Genomic DNA, 13,459 nt, shown 5'->3' with positions numbered 1-13,459 from the left:
CCCAGGGGACAGCCTCCATCCACCAGCCATCCACAGCCTCTCCTTCAACACTGACATCCTCAAAAAGCAAACTCCTATTCCACCCAAAGCCACATTTCCGTCTCCCCACACCTTCAAGTGTCTTAGGTTGAGGGACCTGCCTGGCCCTGACGACAAATATGATGAACCAGGAGTGGAGCCCACCATTGTTTGGGAGCCCCGCTGTCAGGCTCCTGCAAAGCTCTCAGAAGTATAGCCATGATCCGCTTTTCCAAATGAGGAAATGGGGACTCAGAGTTGTTACGCAATGTGCCCAACATCATTGAGATGACACATGGCAAACCCGAGACCTGAGCCTACGTCGGATCCCAAAACCCGGACACTTTTCTAGTACTCTACCCATTTCCAGTCCTGAACCAAGGCTACCCTATGCAGATATTGCCAAGGATAATGGAGAAGACTGGCGAACTCGTATTCATTCTTGAAAACCCAACTCACTCATCGCCTTCTCCATCCTTTTCTGTCTCATCCAGGGCTGGCTCTGAATCACATGTGCCCTACCCTATTGTCATTTCATATAAAAGGCTGCATTGTCATGTAGTTGCATTCACATCCGCTTCCCTGCTAGACTGAACTCCTAGGAGACGAAGACTACCTGAACCTCCGTTTCTGTACCCATTACACTTCCATGGAACCTTCCAGCTGTACCGCCGCCTTTGCATTCTTCCAACACCCCGTGTTGGTCCTGCCTTGGGAACTATCCCCCACACTACATGCTCCGTGGGAAATTCTTCTGATCTTCCACAGCAGATCTGGGCCTACATATCTCCTCCTCAGACAAACCTGCCCTGACCACCTGTTTAACATAGTCCCACAGCCCCTCTCCCGTCTCTACCCCCGGCCTCATGCCCTGGTGTGAATCTTTCTCTAGCGCATCATGCCTCTCTCCCTGGCACCATGTCACACGTGCATTTGTTTCCTGGCTTCATTATCTGTCTTCCCACTCAACGTGTCAGCTCCAGGGAAGCAGGGATCTTGCAGGTCTGACTCCCTCCAGGCACCAGACACATCAAAATCTCTCAACACACATCCATAGGATGAAGGAACCCTCCGTGACTGGCATATATAGATGCTTGGTTAATGAATTTAGTCTTAATTAATCATCTTAACAGAAATGTCTCAAAACCTCCCGAGGGTGGAAGCAGAATTTGTTCTTACTACGTAATGGATCTTTCTTCCTAGCCATCCACTTATTTCTCCCCAGAATATCTTCCGCTCTGTTGTAGGAATGGTGACCTTGGAGAATAGTCCAGGAAGAAACCTGCAGCTTCCTGCCTGGAGATCTGTCCACCCTCTTCTAGCCCACTGGCTTGCAGTTGGCTCAGCCATGGGCCTGGGGTGTTAGATATTCATTAATTAATCAAATCAGCTCCAGTGCCAGCCTCTGCTTGCCCCCTCACTAATCCAGCTGAGGGACAGTTGGGACCGCCCCAATACCGGGCGGGGGCAGGCATTTCCAACAGCCAAGAAAAGCACCATGTGCTATGAAAGGAAAACACACCAGCTGAGCTCCCCTCAAAACACTGCACAAAAGAACAAATCTGTTAAGGGAGGAGGCCATGGAGACGGACCAGGGAGAGTCTCAGATACCCAACTGCTCGATCCACACACACTGGCGTCCTCCCAGGGCAGTGCCCTGGTAATTATCTGGGAAGCTCAGCTGAGTCATGCTCCCTACTTTCTCAGTCCCCCCAGGCAGGCTTTGCACACATGCTCATCTCATGGCTGCTCAACCAGAAAAATGACCCCCTACCTCGTGTAGATGATCCCCTTGCTGTTGTCGCAGACCCATTTTCCAGCTCTAGCTCCACAACAGTGGTGATATGGTGGAAACCCAGGAGGTCAATGAGTCAATCAACAAACACTGACTGAGCACCCCAGCCATAGACAGGGAAAGGTGATAGGCAGGGAAAAAGAGAGTGTAGGGTGGTGGGGTCCGGAGGTAACATTGTCCATGGATTTCATTTAGGGATTGTTATAAAGAGTGGATGCCAACCAAAATGCACATTTTCTCCAAAGACATGTGCGGTAATATTCACAGCAGCACTTTAGTGGTAGACAAAAACACAGTGCTCATCAGCAGCAGAATGGAATTCTATTCAGGAGCAGAAATGAGCGCTAGGGACACTCACAGCAGTGGGGATGGTCTCTCAACCACGACACTGGGCAAAGGCAGCCAGGCACAGAGGAGCATCTGGATAGTTCCACACACACAAAGTTCAACTCACGGCAAAGCTAGTCTTTGCAGAGGGAAGTCAATGAGATCCAGGGAGGAGCGGTGACCCTGGGGGCCGCCGGGGGAGGCTGGCAATGCTTTGTTTTCTAACCTCCAGGTGGTGGTTACAGGCGAGCCTTCCCTTTGACATACTTCATTAAGTCTGTACACTGGAGTTTGTCCACTTGTAGGTGTGCATACTTCCACTACGGATTTAAATTTTAAAAGGGGGCTGGGGTGTTAGGTCTGGAGGTTTCCCGAGGTTTTCTGCAGAGGAGCCAATGGGCTGAAAGGCGGACGAAGGACCCAGGCCGTGAGCGAAGGCTGGGAAAGCCCCGACCGTAGCGACGCCGCGAAAGTACAGCGACCCCACCCTCACCAGGGGCGGCGCCATCTCCGCTCCGAGTCCTGCGTTGCCTGGCAACCGGTCTCCCCGGAGACGCGAGACGCTGAGCCCAGGGCCTTTTTCGGGGCGCTCCGAGCCCCCAGGCCCCATGGCGCAGAAACCGCTCAGCACCGCGGCGGCTGAACGCATGAACCTTGTGGCTCAGGATGAGATCTGGTAACGCCTGGGATCCCATAACGCGGCGGGCTTCTGTTCCCACCTGAAGTGTGCACACCTGGCGGTCTCAGTTTCCCCACCAAATCCAGGGGGTGGTCGACCACTAAGCTCGAGGGGCGAGGGGCGTGTGCTGAGGATGGTCAGGGGCCTTGAGAAAAGGGGGCAACGTTAGGGACATGAGAGCGACAGGAGAGCCTTTCTCCCTCTCCCTCCCGCTCTCCTGTTAGGCCCACCACAGGAAGACGTGAGAGATTGGCTTTCAAGAGTCAGCACAGATTTGCTTGTCGAAATCCAACTAACATGTTCATGTTTTTTGTTTTCTTTTTTTTTTTTTCTTCAAACCTCAGCATCCAGCCAGAACATCTTCATGTTTTTAAGACTGATGGAATTTTTTTAATCTTAATATTTGTTCAATTTGAATGAAATACACGAAAATCTCTTGATTTTCCTGGGTTTTGAGTATATATTTTAACTTTAAAGATAGATCCATTTTCTAAAAGATGTATGTCCAGCAGATATTTGTCATGGATATTTTTAATTGACATGTTATCTGCTATGTATTATTGCATCTCTTTGAAGGTTTAACTCATAGGGGAAGTTACTGATTTAGATGCCAGTGGGTAAGATGTATTAACAACAAAACATACTTGTTTATCTTCTAAACCTCAGTTATCCTATTTACCCTCTCTATAATTTTTACCATTTTCTTGTAAAGCCTATATTAGTCACTTCATATTTGTCTTTAAATTGATTTCACTTGATAAACTGATTTTACGGAAAACTTTATATCACTCTCATAAGTAGAAAACCTTTATCATTTGGCATAAAATGCACACTATTTTTTACAAAATCTTTATCCAAGCATCCCAACAGGAGATGCTACCACAACAGGATCTCTTCCCTCTGTCTGAAGTGTCCCCTTCTCTCTTCTTCACCAGACAAACTTCTGTTCATCCTTCAAGACCCAAATCTAAATGGCCTCTCCTCTTTGAACAGGGCCCATGGCAGTTGAACATTTAAATTGTAACTGGTCCAAACTGGGTTGAGCTGTAAGAGTAAACTGCACGACAAATATCAAAGATTCATACAAAAAAAAAGAGTATTTAAATGACTGCTGGCCGGGCGCGGTGGCTCACGCCTGTAACCCCAGCACTTTGGAAGGCCAAGGTGGGCAGATCACCTGAGATCAGGAGTTCAAGACCAGCCTGGCCAACATGGTGAAATCCTGTCTCTACTAAAAATACAAAATTAGCTGGGTGTGGTGGCACGTGCCTGTAATCCCAGCTACTCAGGAGGTTGAGGCAGGAGAATTGCTTGAACCCAGGAGGCAGAGGTTGCAGTGAGCTGAGATCATACCATTGCACTCCATCCTCGGCAAAAAAGAACAAACCTCCATCTCAAAAAAAAAAAAAGTGTCACCTGTTTATTTTGATGTTCTTTTTAATGTAGCTACTAGAACATTTAAAATTGTGTATGCAGCTCATGTTTGTGGCTTATGTTACATCTTGATTGAAATAGACTCTGCCTTACATGCTCACTGCCCAGTGAAAAGAGTTGACCAGGGTCTCCAAAACTGCGGGATGGGGATATGCAGATATTGATTCCAAAATAGAAGAAACTAGAAAAATCCAAATAACTAAATGTTTAATTGGATGTTTGCAAAATGTGACATGCCAGCTCGTCTACTGCAATTCCACTCAGCTTGTGGGTAGATATAAACAATATTAGCATGGGGCAAAGCAAGGTCAGATTAGGGTGGGGCAAGTGTGACACCTGGGCTGCAATATTTCGGAAATGCACAATGTCAAGGTCATACAGATGCTGACCCTGCACCTGCAGGAGGCAGGGAGTGAGCACCTCCTTTTCTTTTGCACCTCCTTAAATTTGGGGTCGTAGGGGCCCCCAAAATAAGAGGTCTGGTACCTAGAAGGCCCCTCAGGAAGAATCGGCCCCTAGACCTGTCCTTACCCGGCACGCCCTCCCAGCCGTAACAGCCAACCAGCATCTCTCTTTCCTGAGCCGTGTGCCTCCCTTGCTGATGGGAGGCGCTCAGTGGTGGAGGTTCTCACACTCTCTGGCACCTCAGTCCATCCCTGGTGCAGAACCACTACCCAGTCGATGTTCATGGAAAATGGAAATGCTCCCCCACAGACCCCTTGAACCTTTTTCCATGTTGCCCAACACTCAGGAACCTTCTTTTTCAGGAGATACCGTCTGAAGGCTGAATCAGAAGCACGGCAGAACTGGCCCCAGAACTGGGGTTTTTTAACAACCCCTTTTGAAGAGGTAAATATAAATTTTATAAGCCTCGAGTTTATAGAATCAATCATTTCAAAGAATGAATGACTGCAAAGTCTATAATTTGCAAGAATGAAATTAAAGAGCATGTTGGAAAGACCGCTAACTCTGAAACCAGAAGCTTCCCGCCTTTCACAGATTTTTGAGCACTGACCGCATGCCAGGCATGTTCTACGTGCTTTGGCAGAACCGCCTGATCGAATCTGTACAAGAACCTCTGTGCAGAAACAGGTGCTGTTTTATGCCCATTTTACAAATTCAGAAACTGAGCTCCAAGAACTGCAGTCACACAATTGATAAGGACCACACCCAGGTGAGAAGCTGGTGGGTCTGATGCCATGGCCATCTGACCTCAGACTTCCCATCTGTAAAGTGGGATGAGTCCTCGCCTGCCTAACTGAGTGACTGTGAGTTTGCAGGTACAAGAAAGCCATGGAGATGTCGCCCGGCCAGAAGGCCAAATGACCTATGAGGGATTCTTGGGAAAATGCTGTCAGTATTCCCTAAAGATTACAAGTCCCAAAGTCTACAGGGACCAGATAGGTGACAGAAACAGGAGATAGGGCCAAGCATAATTAATCGGAAGGGGTGGGGACTCAGGCAAAGAGGCCACTGGTCCTGTCCAAAGAGGCAGCCAGCATGAGCCCAGCCAAGTGCAACCACATGGGAAGGCCAACTGCATAGTCCCATTACTTAAGAGAGTCCAGAAAGCGAGATGTTTACATGAAATCTTCTGCATCTAGAAATGAAATGCTTATGTGGGCTCCGGTGGGGTGCTTATGTGGCCACCAATCTGCAACCTCTCAAACTTCAGGACAGAACACGAGGAAAATACATTTCTTTGGAGAGACGCAGAATTAATTAAAACACCACATCACTCAAAGCATCCATGATTCACAGCAGCATAAACCCCATTGGTAATTCATCCCACCCCACTAGCTTTGAAATTATGCCGCTCTTAATGAGGGTGTTTTTAATTCTTAGAGGGTTCTACAATTTGAAATGCTATGCATAGAATGAGTTCTTATTAATATAATATGCATAGTCTATATTAATATTCCTTATATGTAATTAAATTGTGTTTCCAAAAAGCTTGACATTGCTTTAAAAATTAAAAGGGGGAGTGGAGGCTCTCCTCTAATATTTTAAAGGTTGGTCCTGAAAACATGTTGGCATTTTTGTTAGATTGTTTATTGTTGTTGTTGTTTGAGACAGGGTCTGGGTCTGTCACTCAGGCTGGAGAGCATGACCTCAGCTCCCTTCAACATCCACCTCCAAGCCCAAGCCATCCTGTCACCTCGTCCCAAGTAGCTGTGACCGCAGGCACATGCCACCATGCCTGGCTACTTTTTGTATTTTTTTGTAGAGACGGGGTCTTGCTAAGTTGCCCAGGCTGGTCTTGAACTCTTGAGCTCAAGCAATCCTCCAACCTCAACCTCCCAAAGTGCTGGGATTACAGGCATGAGCCATCACACTCAACCCTTTTTGACATTTTTAAATTTGAGTCTATAACTGGCAACATTTTCTCAAATTCCCCCACAGGGGATATCAATCAGGAGGCTTCGGTGAGCAACAGGAGGGGTCGGAGACTGGTCTCGGCTTTGGGTGCAGCAGGCCTGTGTTGAGGTCCCCACCCTACTTTCCTAGAGGCGTAACTGAAACAAGCCCTTGCCTCCCGTTTCTATGCCCCAATTCTGTGCCTGCAAAATGTGCATTTTGGGGGAAGCAATGGAGAGGACACTTCCCCAGCTTCAGCCTGAGGCTTCCCGTCTCTGGGGATTCTATTTCAGTTGATCAAGGGTGACGAAGAACTCCCCAGCCCAAAGCCCAAAATCGAGCTTCCTGAGCATTTCCACATCCGGCCGGTGACCCCAGTGGAGAAGTACATCAAGGTTTGAAACGTTGTTTTTAAATACTCATTTTCCTAAGTAAGAAATAAGCCCCAATGGAAACCGATGGCTCCAGGTATGCAAAGCTAGCGTTGAAGGTAAGAGCACAGCGGTGCTGGGTGCAGCGTCCGGGTCCATGCCCTTCCCAAACCCAGCTGTGGGAAACACGCCAGGTAAAGTCTACACGTGTGAGTGCCATGACCTCCTGCTCTGCAGAAGCAGAGAGAAGCCAGGAAAATGGGGTCTCCCTTTTTCCTGGGAAATGTTGCATCCTTTCAGCAAACATTTCCAGGGTGTGGGCAGGAAGGCAGGGCAGGTCCAGGCAGGGGCTCTGGAATCAGACCACCAGATCCCAGCGCTGTTAGGCTGCTCACCTCCTGTGTGGTCTTGGGCAAGTGGCTTGACCTCTCTCTCTGTGTCTCCCCTGCCTGTCTTACACAATGGGGGTTAATGGAGCACCTACTTCAGGGAGTGCCGTCAGGCACTCAGTGCTTAGCGGGGTGCCCAGCATGTTCAGAGAGTGCCAGTGACAGTCAGTTATTACTAAGGTGCAAGAGCTTGGTTGGGAAAACAGTAATGAACAAGAAAACAAGACCCCAGCCCATGTGTCTGGGTCTGGAGAACCAACATTAGCCAAGAAAATCAACTCCATTTGGATATGCTGTGCCAGCGCCACAGAGGAAGCAGGCCAGCGCTGTGTTACAGGGCAAGAGAACTGAAGGATGACCGGGCACCAGCCCTAGGAAAAGTATTCTAGACACAGGGAACAGCATGTACGAGAGCCCTGAGGTGGACACAGGCTGCTATGTTTCAGGAACGGCAAGGCAAGGCGATGTGGCTGGAGCTTACAGAGCCTGGGTGGCTGGTGGAGCGGGTGGGGCAGGAAGGGAAGGTGTGAGCAGAGAAGGGATGTGAGTGGAGAAGTGGGCAGGCTAGAAGAGGGAGTTGCAATTGGAGTCGAATGGACAGCAGAAGCCGCTGGAGGGTTGTAGGTAGGGCTGTGGAAGCACGAGACCTGCCTATTGCAACGATGGCTCCCACTGCTAAGTGGAGAAAAGCTGGTGGGGAGAGGGACAGGAGTGATGGGGCAAGCCCAGAGAAGAGAGGCCTTAGGCAGCGTTCCCACCTGAAGCCTCCACCGCGGTGGACACGGTCAGATCCCTCTACAAGCTATTGAGCTCCCTACATCTGCAGGCCTGTCTCATGGGTCTGTCATTTTGGTCCGGGGTTCTGCCCTCTGTCCAGCTTTGGAGAAGGCAGTTCTGCATGCTGACCGAGAGAGTAGATGAAAATCCAAGATGAAGGCCGCAGGGCAGGGGGAGTTCAGCTGCAGGCCCTTTTCCTGCCATGCCCACAGTCTGATGGGGTGGCTGGCATGCAGTGAGCATTTGGTGGGTGTGCATCTGTGAGCCCCAACACAGGAATGAATGAATGCGCTGCATTGAGTTATGGTGACAGTTTTTCCCCCGATTATAAAGCAATATAGATTCACCAGCAAAAAATATTTAGAAATACAGCAAAATATAAGCAATAAGATAATTAAAACACCCATGTAGACTCTCACCCATGATGAACATGGAGTGCTCCTTCCAGAGGTTTCCCACGCATCTCTCAACCTATAAGAGTAAGCACCCCATCAGCTTGAGTTACTATTATCTCTTAGCCACTCACTGTGCTGACTGCTTTGCATGGGCTGTCTCGCCTTATTTCCACTGCGAACCCGGATATTATCACCCGCAAACCCATTTTGCAGATGGGAAAACTGAAGCTTAAAAAAAAAGTTGAATTCCTTTCCCAGGCCACACAGCAAGTGTGTCTGATTCCAGAGTTCTGCTCTTAAATGTCAAGCTCACCTATTCCTCAAATGTATGTCCATGTGTATGTATATATACACACCTGTGCACACACACACACACATATATTTTTCAAATATATGTCTACAAATCAAACTGCACAGGCTGCTTTGTAGTCTCATTTTTTCACTTAACAACATATGCTGGACATCCTCCCATGAGGTTAAGAAAAGCACTCCAAACCACTGTCATATGAATGGCTGCATCTTTCTCCACTGAGTGGATCTGTCTTAATTTATTGAACCGTCCCCCTATACCTGGGCATCGAAGTTGTAGCTAGCATGGGATTTAGGAGAATAGCACTGCAAGGAGCACCCTTGTAGACACAGCAGTTAGCTCCGGGTCAGTAATTTTCTTGGAATTAGTGCCTAGAAAAGTGATTGTTCAGATGAAATGCACATTTAGGGAGCTCAACCTCCTGTGGCCTAGAACCCTGGGCTGGCTGGAGAACAGAGGAAGAGAGGCTGGCACATGAGTCTGACGTTTTTTCCAGAGCTGTGTTTTAATTCTGCCAACCTCCACCCCAGGGGAGAATACAGTGGCGCGGGACCTGCTTAGGGTCAGTAGTGTCCCTTGGCTACATGCTGTCTCCACAGATACCTGGCCTGCCCATGAGACCGGACCCTCCCTCTGCCACCAGGGCCACTGGGGCTGCTCTGTGCAACCACAACTATTCCTTTGTCAAAGAAAGTGCCCCGCCTAGATACCAGAGAGGCGCCCCCTCCTGGAGGACGGGAAACAGAGAGGAACTGTCCAGGCACCAGAACAAACTGAAACATGGTTTTCTCCTGTGAGAGGCTCCTGTCTAGGAGCAAGGGCCAGCTGTTAAAGTCACACTCACCAGACAGAGCCTGTGGGGTGGCAGGGGTAAGGACAAGGACCTTGATTCAGGTGAGAAAAGTCCCCAGCCTCTGCTTCCCTCCAAACTTCCTTCCTTGCCCAAGAAATGGTGACTGGCTTCCTTCTTCCAACTTCCCATCCTCTCATTGGTGACCAGGGCCTTTAAAAATGTATTTATTTTTAATAGGTAACCTTGATACCTAAAAAGGCATGTGATGAGATGCCTCCTTTCCTCTGGAACCCTGGAGCCACTGTCACCAATTTGTCACGCACTCTTGCATAGACTAGGACATTCACGGGCCTCTGGCCTCATTTTCTTATCACACAGCCTGCACCGTACTTTGAATAGTTTGTGCATCTCTTTTCTCCTGGAAGTTTATCTCATCCTTCTAAACCATTGCATGGTTACCATGCTGTGGATGGGCCATAGTGAATGAGCCTCCATGGGTGAATATGTAGCTTATGCCCAATCATTTGCTATTACAAACAGCTCTGCAAGGCATCCCTTGCACCACCATGAATGTGTACATGTGTAGCTATCAGGATCTTAGAATGAATGACTCAGAACAGATTGTTGGATCAAAGGCTGTTTGCATCTGCACTTTCAAAAAATAATTGCCAGGCCGGGCACGTTGGCTCATGCTTGTAATCCCAACACTTAGGGAGGCCAAGGCTGGTGGATCATCTGATGGCTGGAGTCCGAGGTCAACCTGGCCAACCTGGTAAACCCCATCTCTACTAAAAATACAAAAATTAGCCTGGTGCAGTGGCACGTGCCTATAGTCCCAGCTACTCAGGAGGCTGAGACAGGAGAATCGCTTGAACCCAGGAGGCAGAGGTTGCAGTGAGCTGAGATCACGCCATTGCACTCCAGCCTGGGTGATGATGGGGCAAGAGTCCGTCTCAAAAAAGAAAAAAAAGATAATGGCCATATTGCCCTTACTCCTATAACGCCCGTGTTAATGGTGCTGTTTTCATCTTTTGTCCCTCTGCTGGGTGAGATATGATGTCTCATGGTGAATTTCAACTGCATTTCTTTTGCAAGTTAGATGAAGACTTGGAAGTTAGTCTGTGTGCTCCCAAAGGCCTGGCTGGACAAACAGCATTGAGGGCTGCTCCCCTTCTGAACAATTCTGCCTGTAGCTGGTTTGAGGAAGCTTTGGCCCCTCTGGCATTCATTGATGACCCGCCCTACATGTAGCCTTGCAGGAGACTAATTTCAGGAGTTCATCAAGAACATGTGTTAAGGGGCTTCATCCACCACCAGCAGCAGCCAGCCCACTCGGGGCCTTCTCCCGCTGCCACTGCCTCACCAGCAGGTTCCATTAGTAAGAGTGAACTCATAACCCCAAGCATATTAAACCTCTTCATCTCAGTTCTTCTGCTAGAACAAATATCCCGCACTGTGGCCTTTGTTCACATCCCCTTATAAGAGCAGAACAGATCATTTCAAAAGAAGGGGAAATCCTGCCTAAACATTTACCCTCATTTTCCAAAAATGTCAAATCTGTCCAAGGAATTGACAAATGAAATTGTGTTTTTTCACTCCAGATAGAAGCCCATTTTCCTTTTGGTTTTTAAAATTAAATTCAGTTGCTTTTCATTCCTGTGATCTCCACGGTTTGCAGTGTGTGTGTATATACACAGACATATTGTAGAGCCTCCTCATCAAAACAGGGTGAGGTACACCTGCCACAATGCCATCTGACAATAGTGCCATGTATTTTATAAAGGGCAGTGAGAGCTGTAGCACTTGATATTTCTGCATCTTATCTTTTCTTTTCTTTTTTTTTTTTTTTTTTTTTTTTTGCTTTCTTGCCAAATAAAAATGATTTTGCTAGAGGTCATGAATTAAATATGTTAGCCATTACAAGATAAAGAAACGCATTTGATGTTCATCACTTCCAGGAAAGATGATGTGCGCCTCCGAGTCCACCTTATTGGAACGTGCTTGTTTTCAGTATGCATCAGGGAGGCTGGCTCTTCTTTCTGTCTTTTCCACCCCTGCCTCACATGCTGATGCTGGGTGCCTAGTGTCTCTGTGTCCTAAGGTCACTAAACCCCCTGAGTTTCCATTCCAGATCCTTCCATCTCCACCAGTCCCACAGACCACCCAGGGCTTCATCGGCTGGAGATCCGCAGTGCCAGGCCTGAACAAGTGCCTGGAGCTGGACGATGAGATCAGAAGCTGCAAAGGGGCATTTGCACGAGAGCTGTGCTGGCCTAAGCAGGGCGTGCACTGAGTCCAGACGGAGCTTCCAACCCGGGGTGCTGCATGTCGGTCGCCAGGCACCCGGGGCCATGCCAAGGAAAGGAAGATCTCTCCTGAATCCCCGAGGACACAGTCCTCTACAGACTTGCTCATGGGATGTTGCAAAGAACACAAAGTGTGCCTTAGACATTCTCAACCCATCAGTCTCGCCCTTCCAGAATGTTCACGTCCACTCCCATTCTTGGCTAATGTAATAAATAAGTCTTCTCTCATTTGTTTTTAATACCTTGGGAATTTCTATGCAGGGCTTTAAAAAAAAAGTGATTCCATTTTAAAAATATTTGTCTAGGTCCTTTAATGTAGCTTTCAATTGTACTCATCACTATCCTTATTTATAATGAATTTGTTGATCAGGTGTTTCTGTATCCAGATATCCCTGGGCCTGTATTTCAAGAAGAATCCCTGAGATCTCCTTGCTCAAGATATTCACGATAAGTTAACAGCTTTAAAGGCAGAAACGAGGCCAAGATTTCAAGGAGAAAATGGGCTTCCCAAGCCCTCTAAGAAACCCACCGCTGGTGACTTGTCCCAGCCACCCCCAGCCCAGCACAGAAAGCTCCAGGCTGGCCAACTGGGCCATTTTCCTTCCCCCAAAACATCAACCCTACAGTTATCATCTTCTTTCTGAATGTTGCCTAGCTGTCTCTCTTCTCCTAGTCCTACAAATGGGGGCTGGGGGCATGCAGTGTCCAGCTGGCGAGAAGAAAAAGCCAGCATGTCCTCAGTACTCATGAACTGGACCCCAAAAAGTAGGAGAGCAGAGTTTGCAGCAGCCTGTGGCAGCTGGTTTGCATTTCATTTCTGAGGAGTAAGGGGTTGGTGCGCTCTTCAGACCTGGCATAGACAGGGCAGGAGGGGTATGTTCAGTTACCCACCCTCCACGGAGGCACAGGCCTTCCTCCCCTTTGTTGGTCAAGACTCACTGTTCCTGGGACTGGGGCCCAAGGGGACTTCCATTGGGTGGGACCCATTTACAAGGCCCATCCACCCAAACACGTCCTGTTCACCTTCCCGCCCAGCCGTGGATGGATGTGCTGGAGCCAACCCAGGAATCCCTCCACTAAGTCCTCTGAGAACCTAACTCCTCTAAGCCCTGAAAACTGGCTGCCACCCCTCTGGCATGTTCCTAAAGGGACTCCATGATTTGAGGGGCACTAAATACTAGGGGACAGCTGGGACCCCAAATCTCAGAAGCCCCAGCAGAAGAGCTGCTCTTATTCAGGGACTCTGTTCTCTATAAAAACTACCAGCCTTCCTCTTTCCAAGGGTCTGGCTGCAGACACCAACTACTCTGTGCTGAGAACAGTGCCACATAGCAGAAGCCTTCCCCCAGCCACTTAGATGATTCCCGTCTCCCCACACCCCTTCTTCCACCCCAGAGTGGGAAACTCCTAGGTCGGCATGGGCTGCCCAGCCTGGAAGAGCTGAGACCCAAGAGAACAGCCCTTCAAGGAGCCTTTGTCATTACCTCAGAGTATGGTGCCCACACAC

The 13,459-nt window shown here is 48.5% G+C and overlaps 1 protein-coding gene across 1 annotated transcript; it reads left to right on the top strand.

The window, feature by feature from the left end:
* The first annotated feature begins 2,299 nt into the window (after positions 1–2,299).
* CUNH20orf85 (chromosome unknown C20orf85 homolog) lies at positions 2,300–12,260 on the top strand. The gene is made up of 4 exons (XM_032257201.1): positions 2,300–2,816; positions 5,021–5,102; positions 6,905–7,006; positions 11,778–12,260. The coding sequence occupies exons 1-4, from the start codon at positions 2,749–2,751 to the stop codon at positions 11,937–11,939; spliced, it is 414 nt and encodes a 137-aa protein (XP_032113092.1). The 5' UTR covers positions 2,300–2,748; the 3' UTR covers positions 11,940–12,260.
* Positions 12,261–13,459: the final 1,199 nt, after the last annotated feature.

The sequence above is a fragment of the Sapajus apella genome, unplaced genomic scaffold (genome assembly GCF_009761245.1).
Source record: "Sapajus apella isolate SASKATOON/1434 unplaced genomic scaffold, GSC_monkey_1.0 scaffold96, whole genome shotgun sequence".
In the NCBI taxonomy this organism is placed as follows: Eukaryota; Metazoa; Chordata; class Mammalia; order Primates; family Cebidae; genus Sapajus; species Sapajus apella.
The sequence above is the reverse complement of the archived record's forward strand: the minus strand, read 5'-3'. Positions and strand labels throughout refer to the sequence as shown.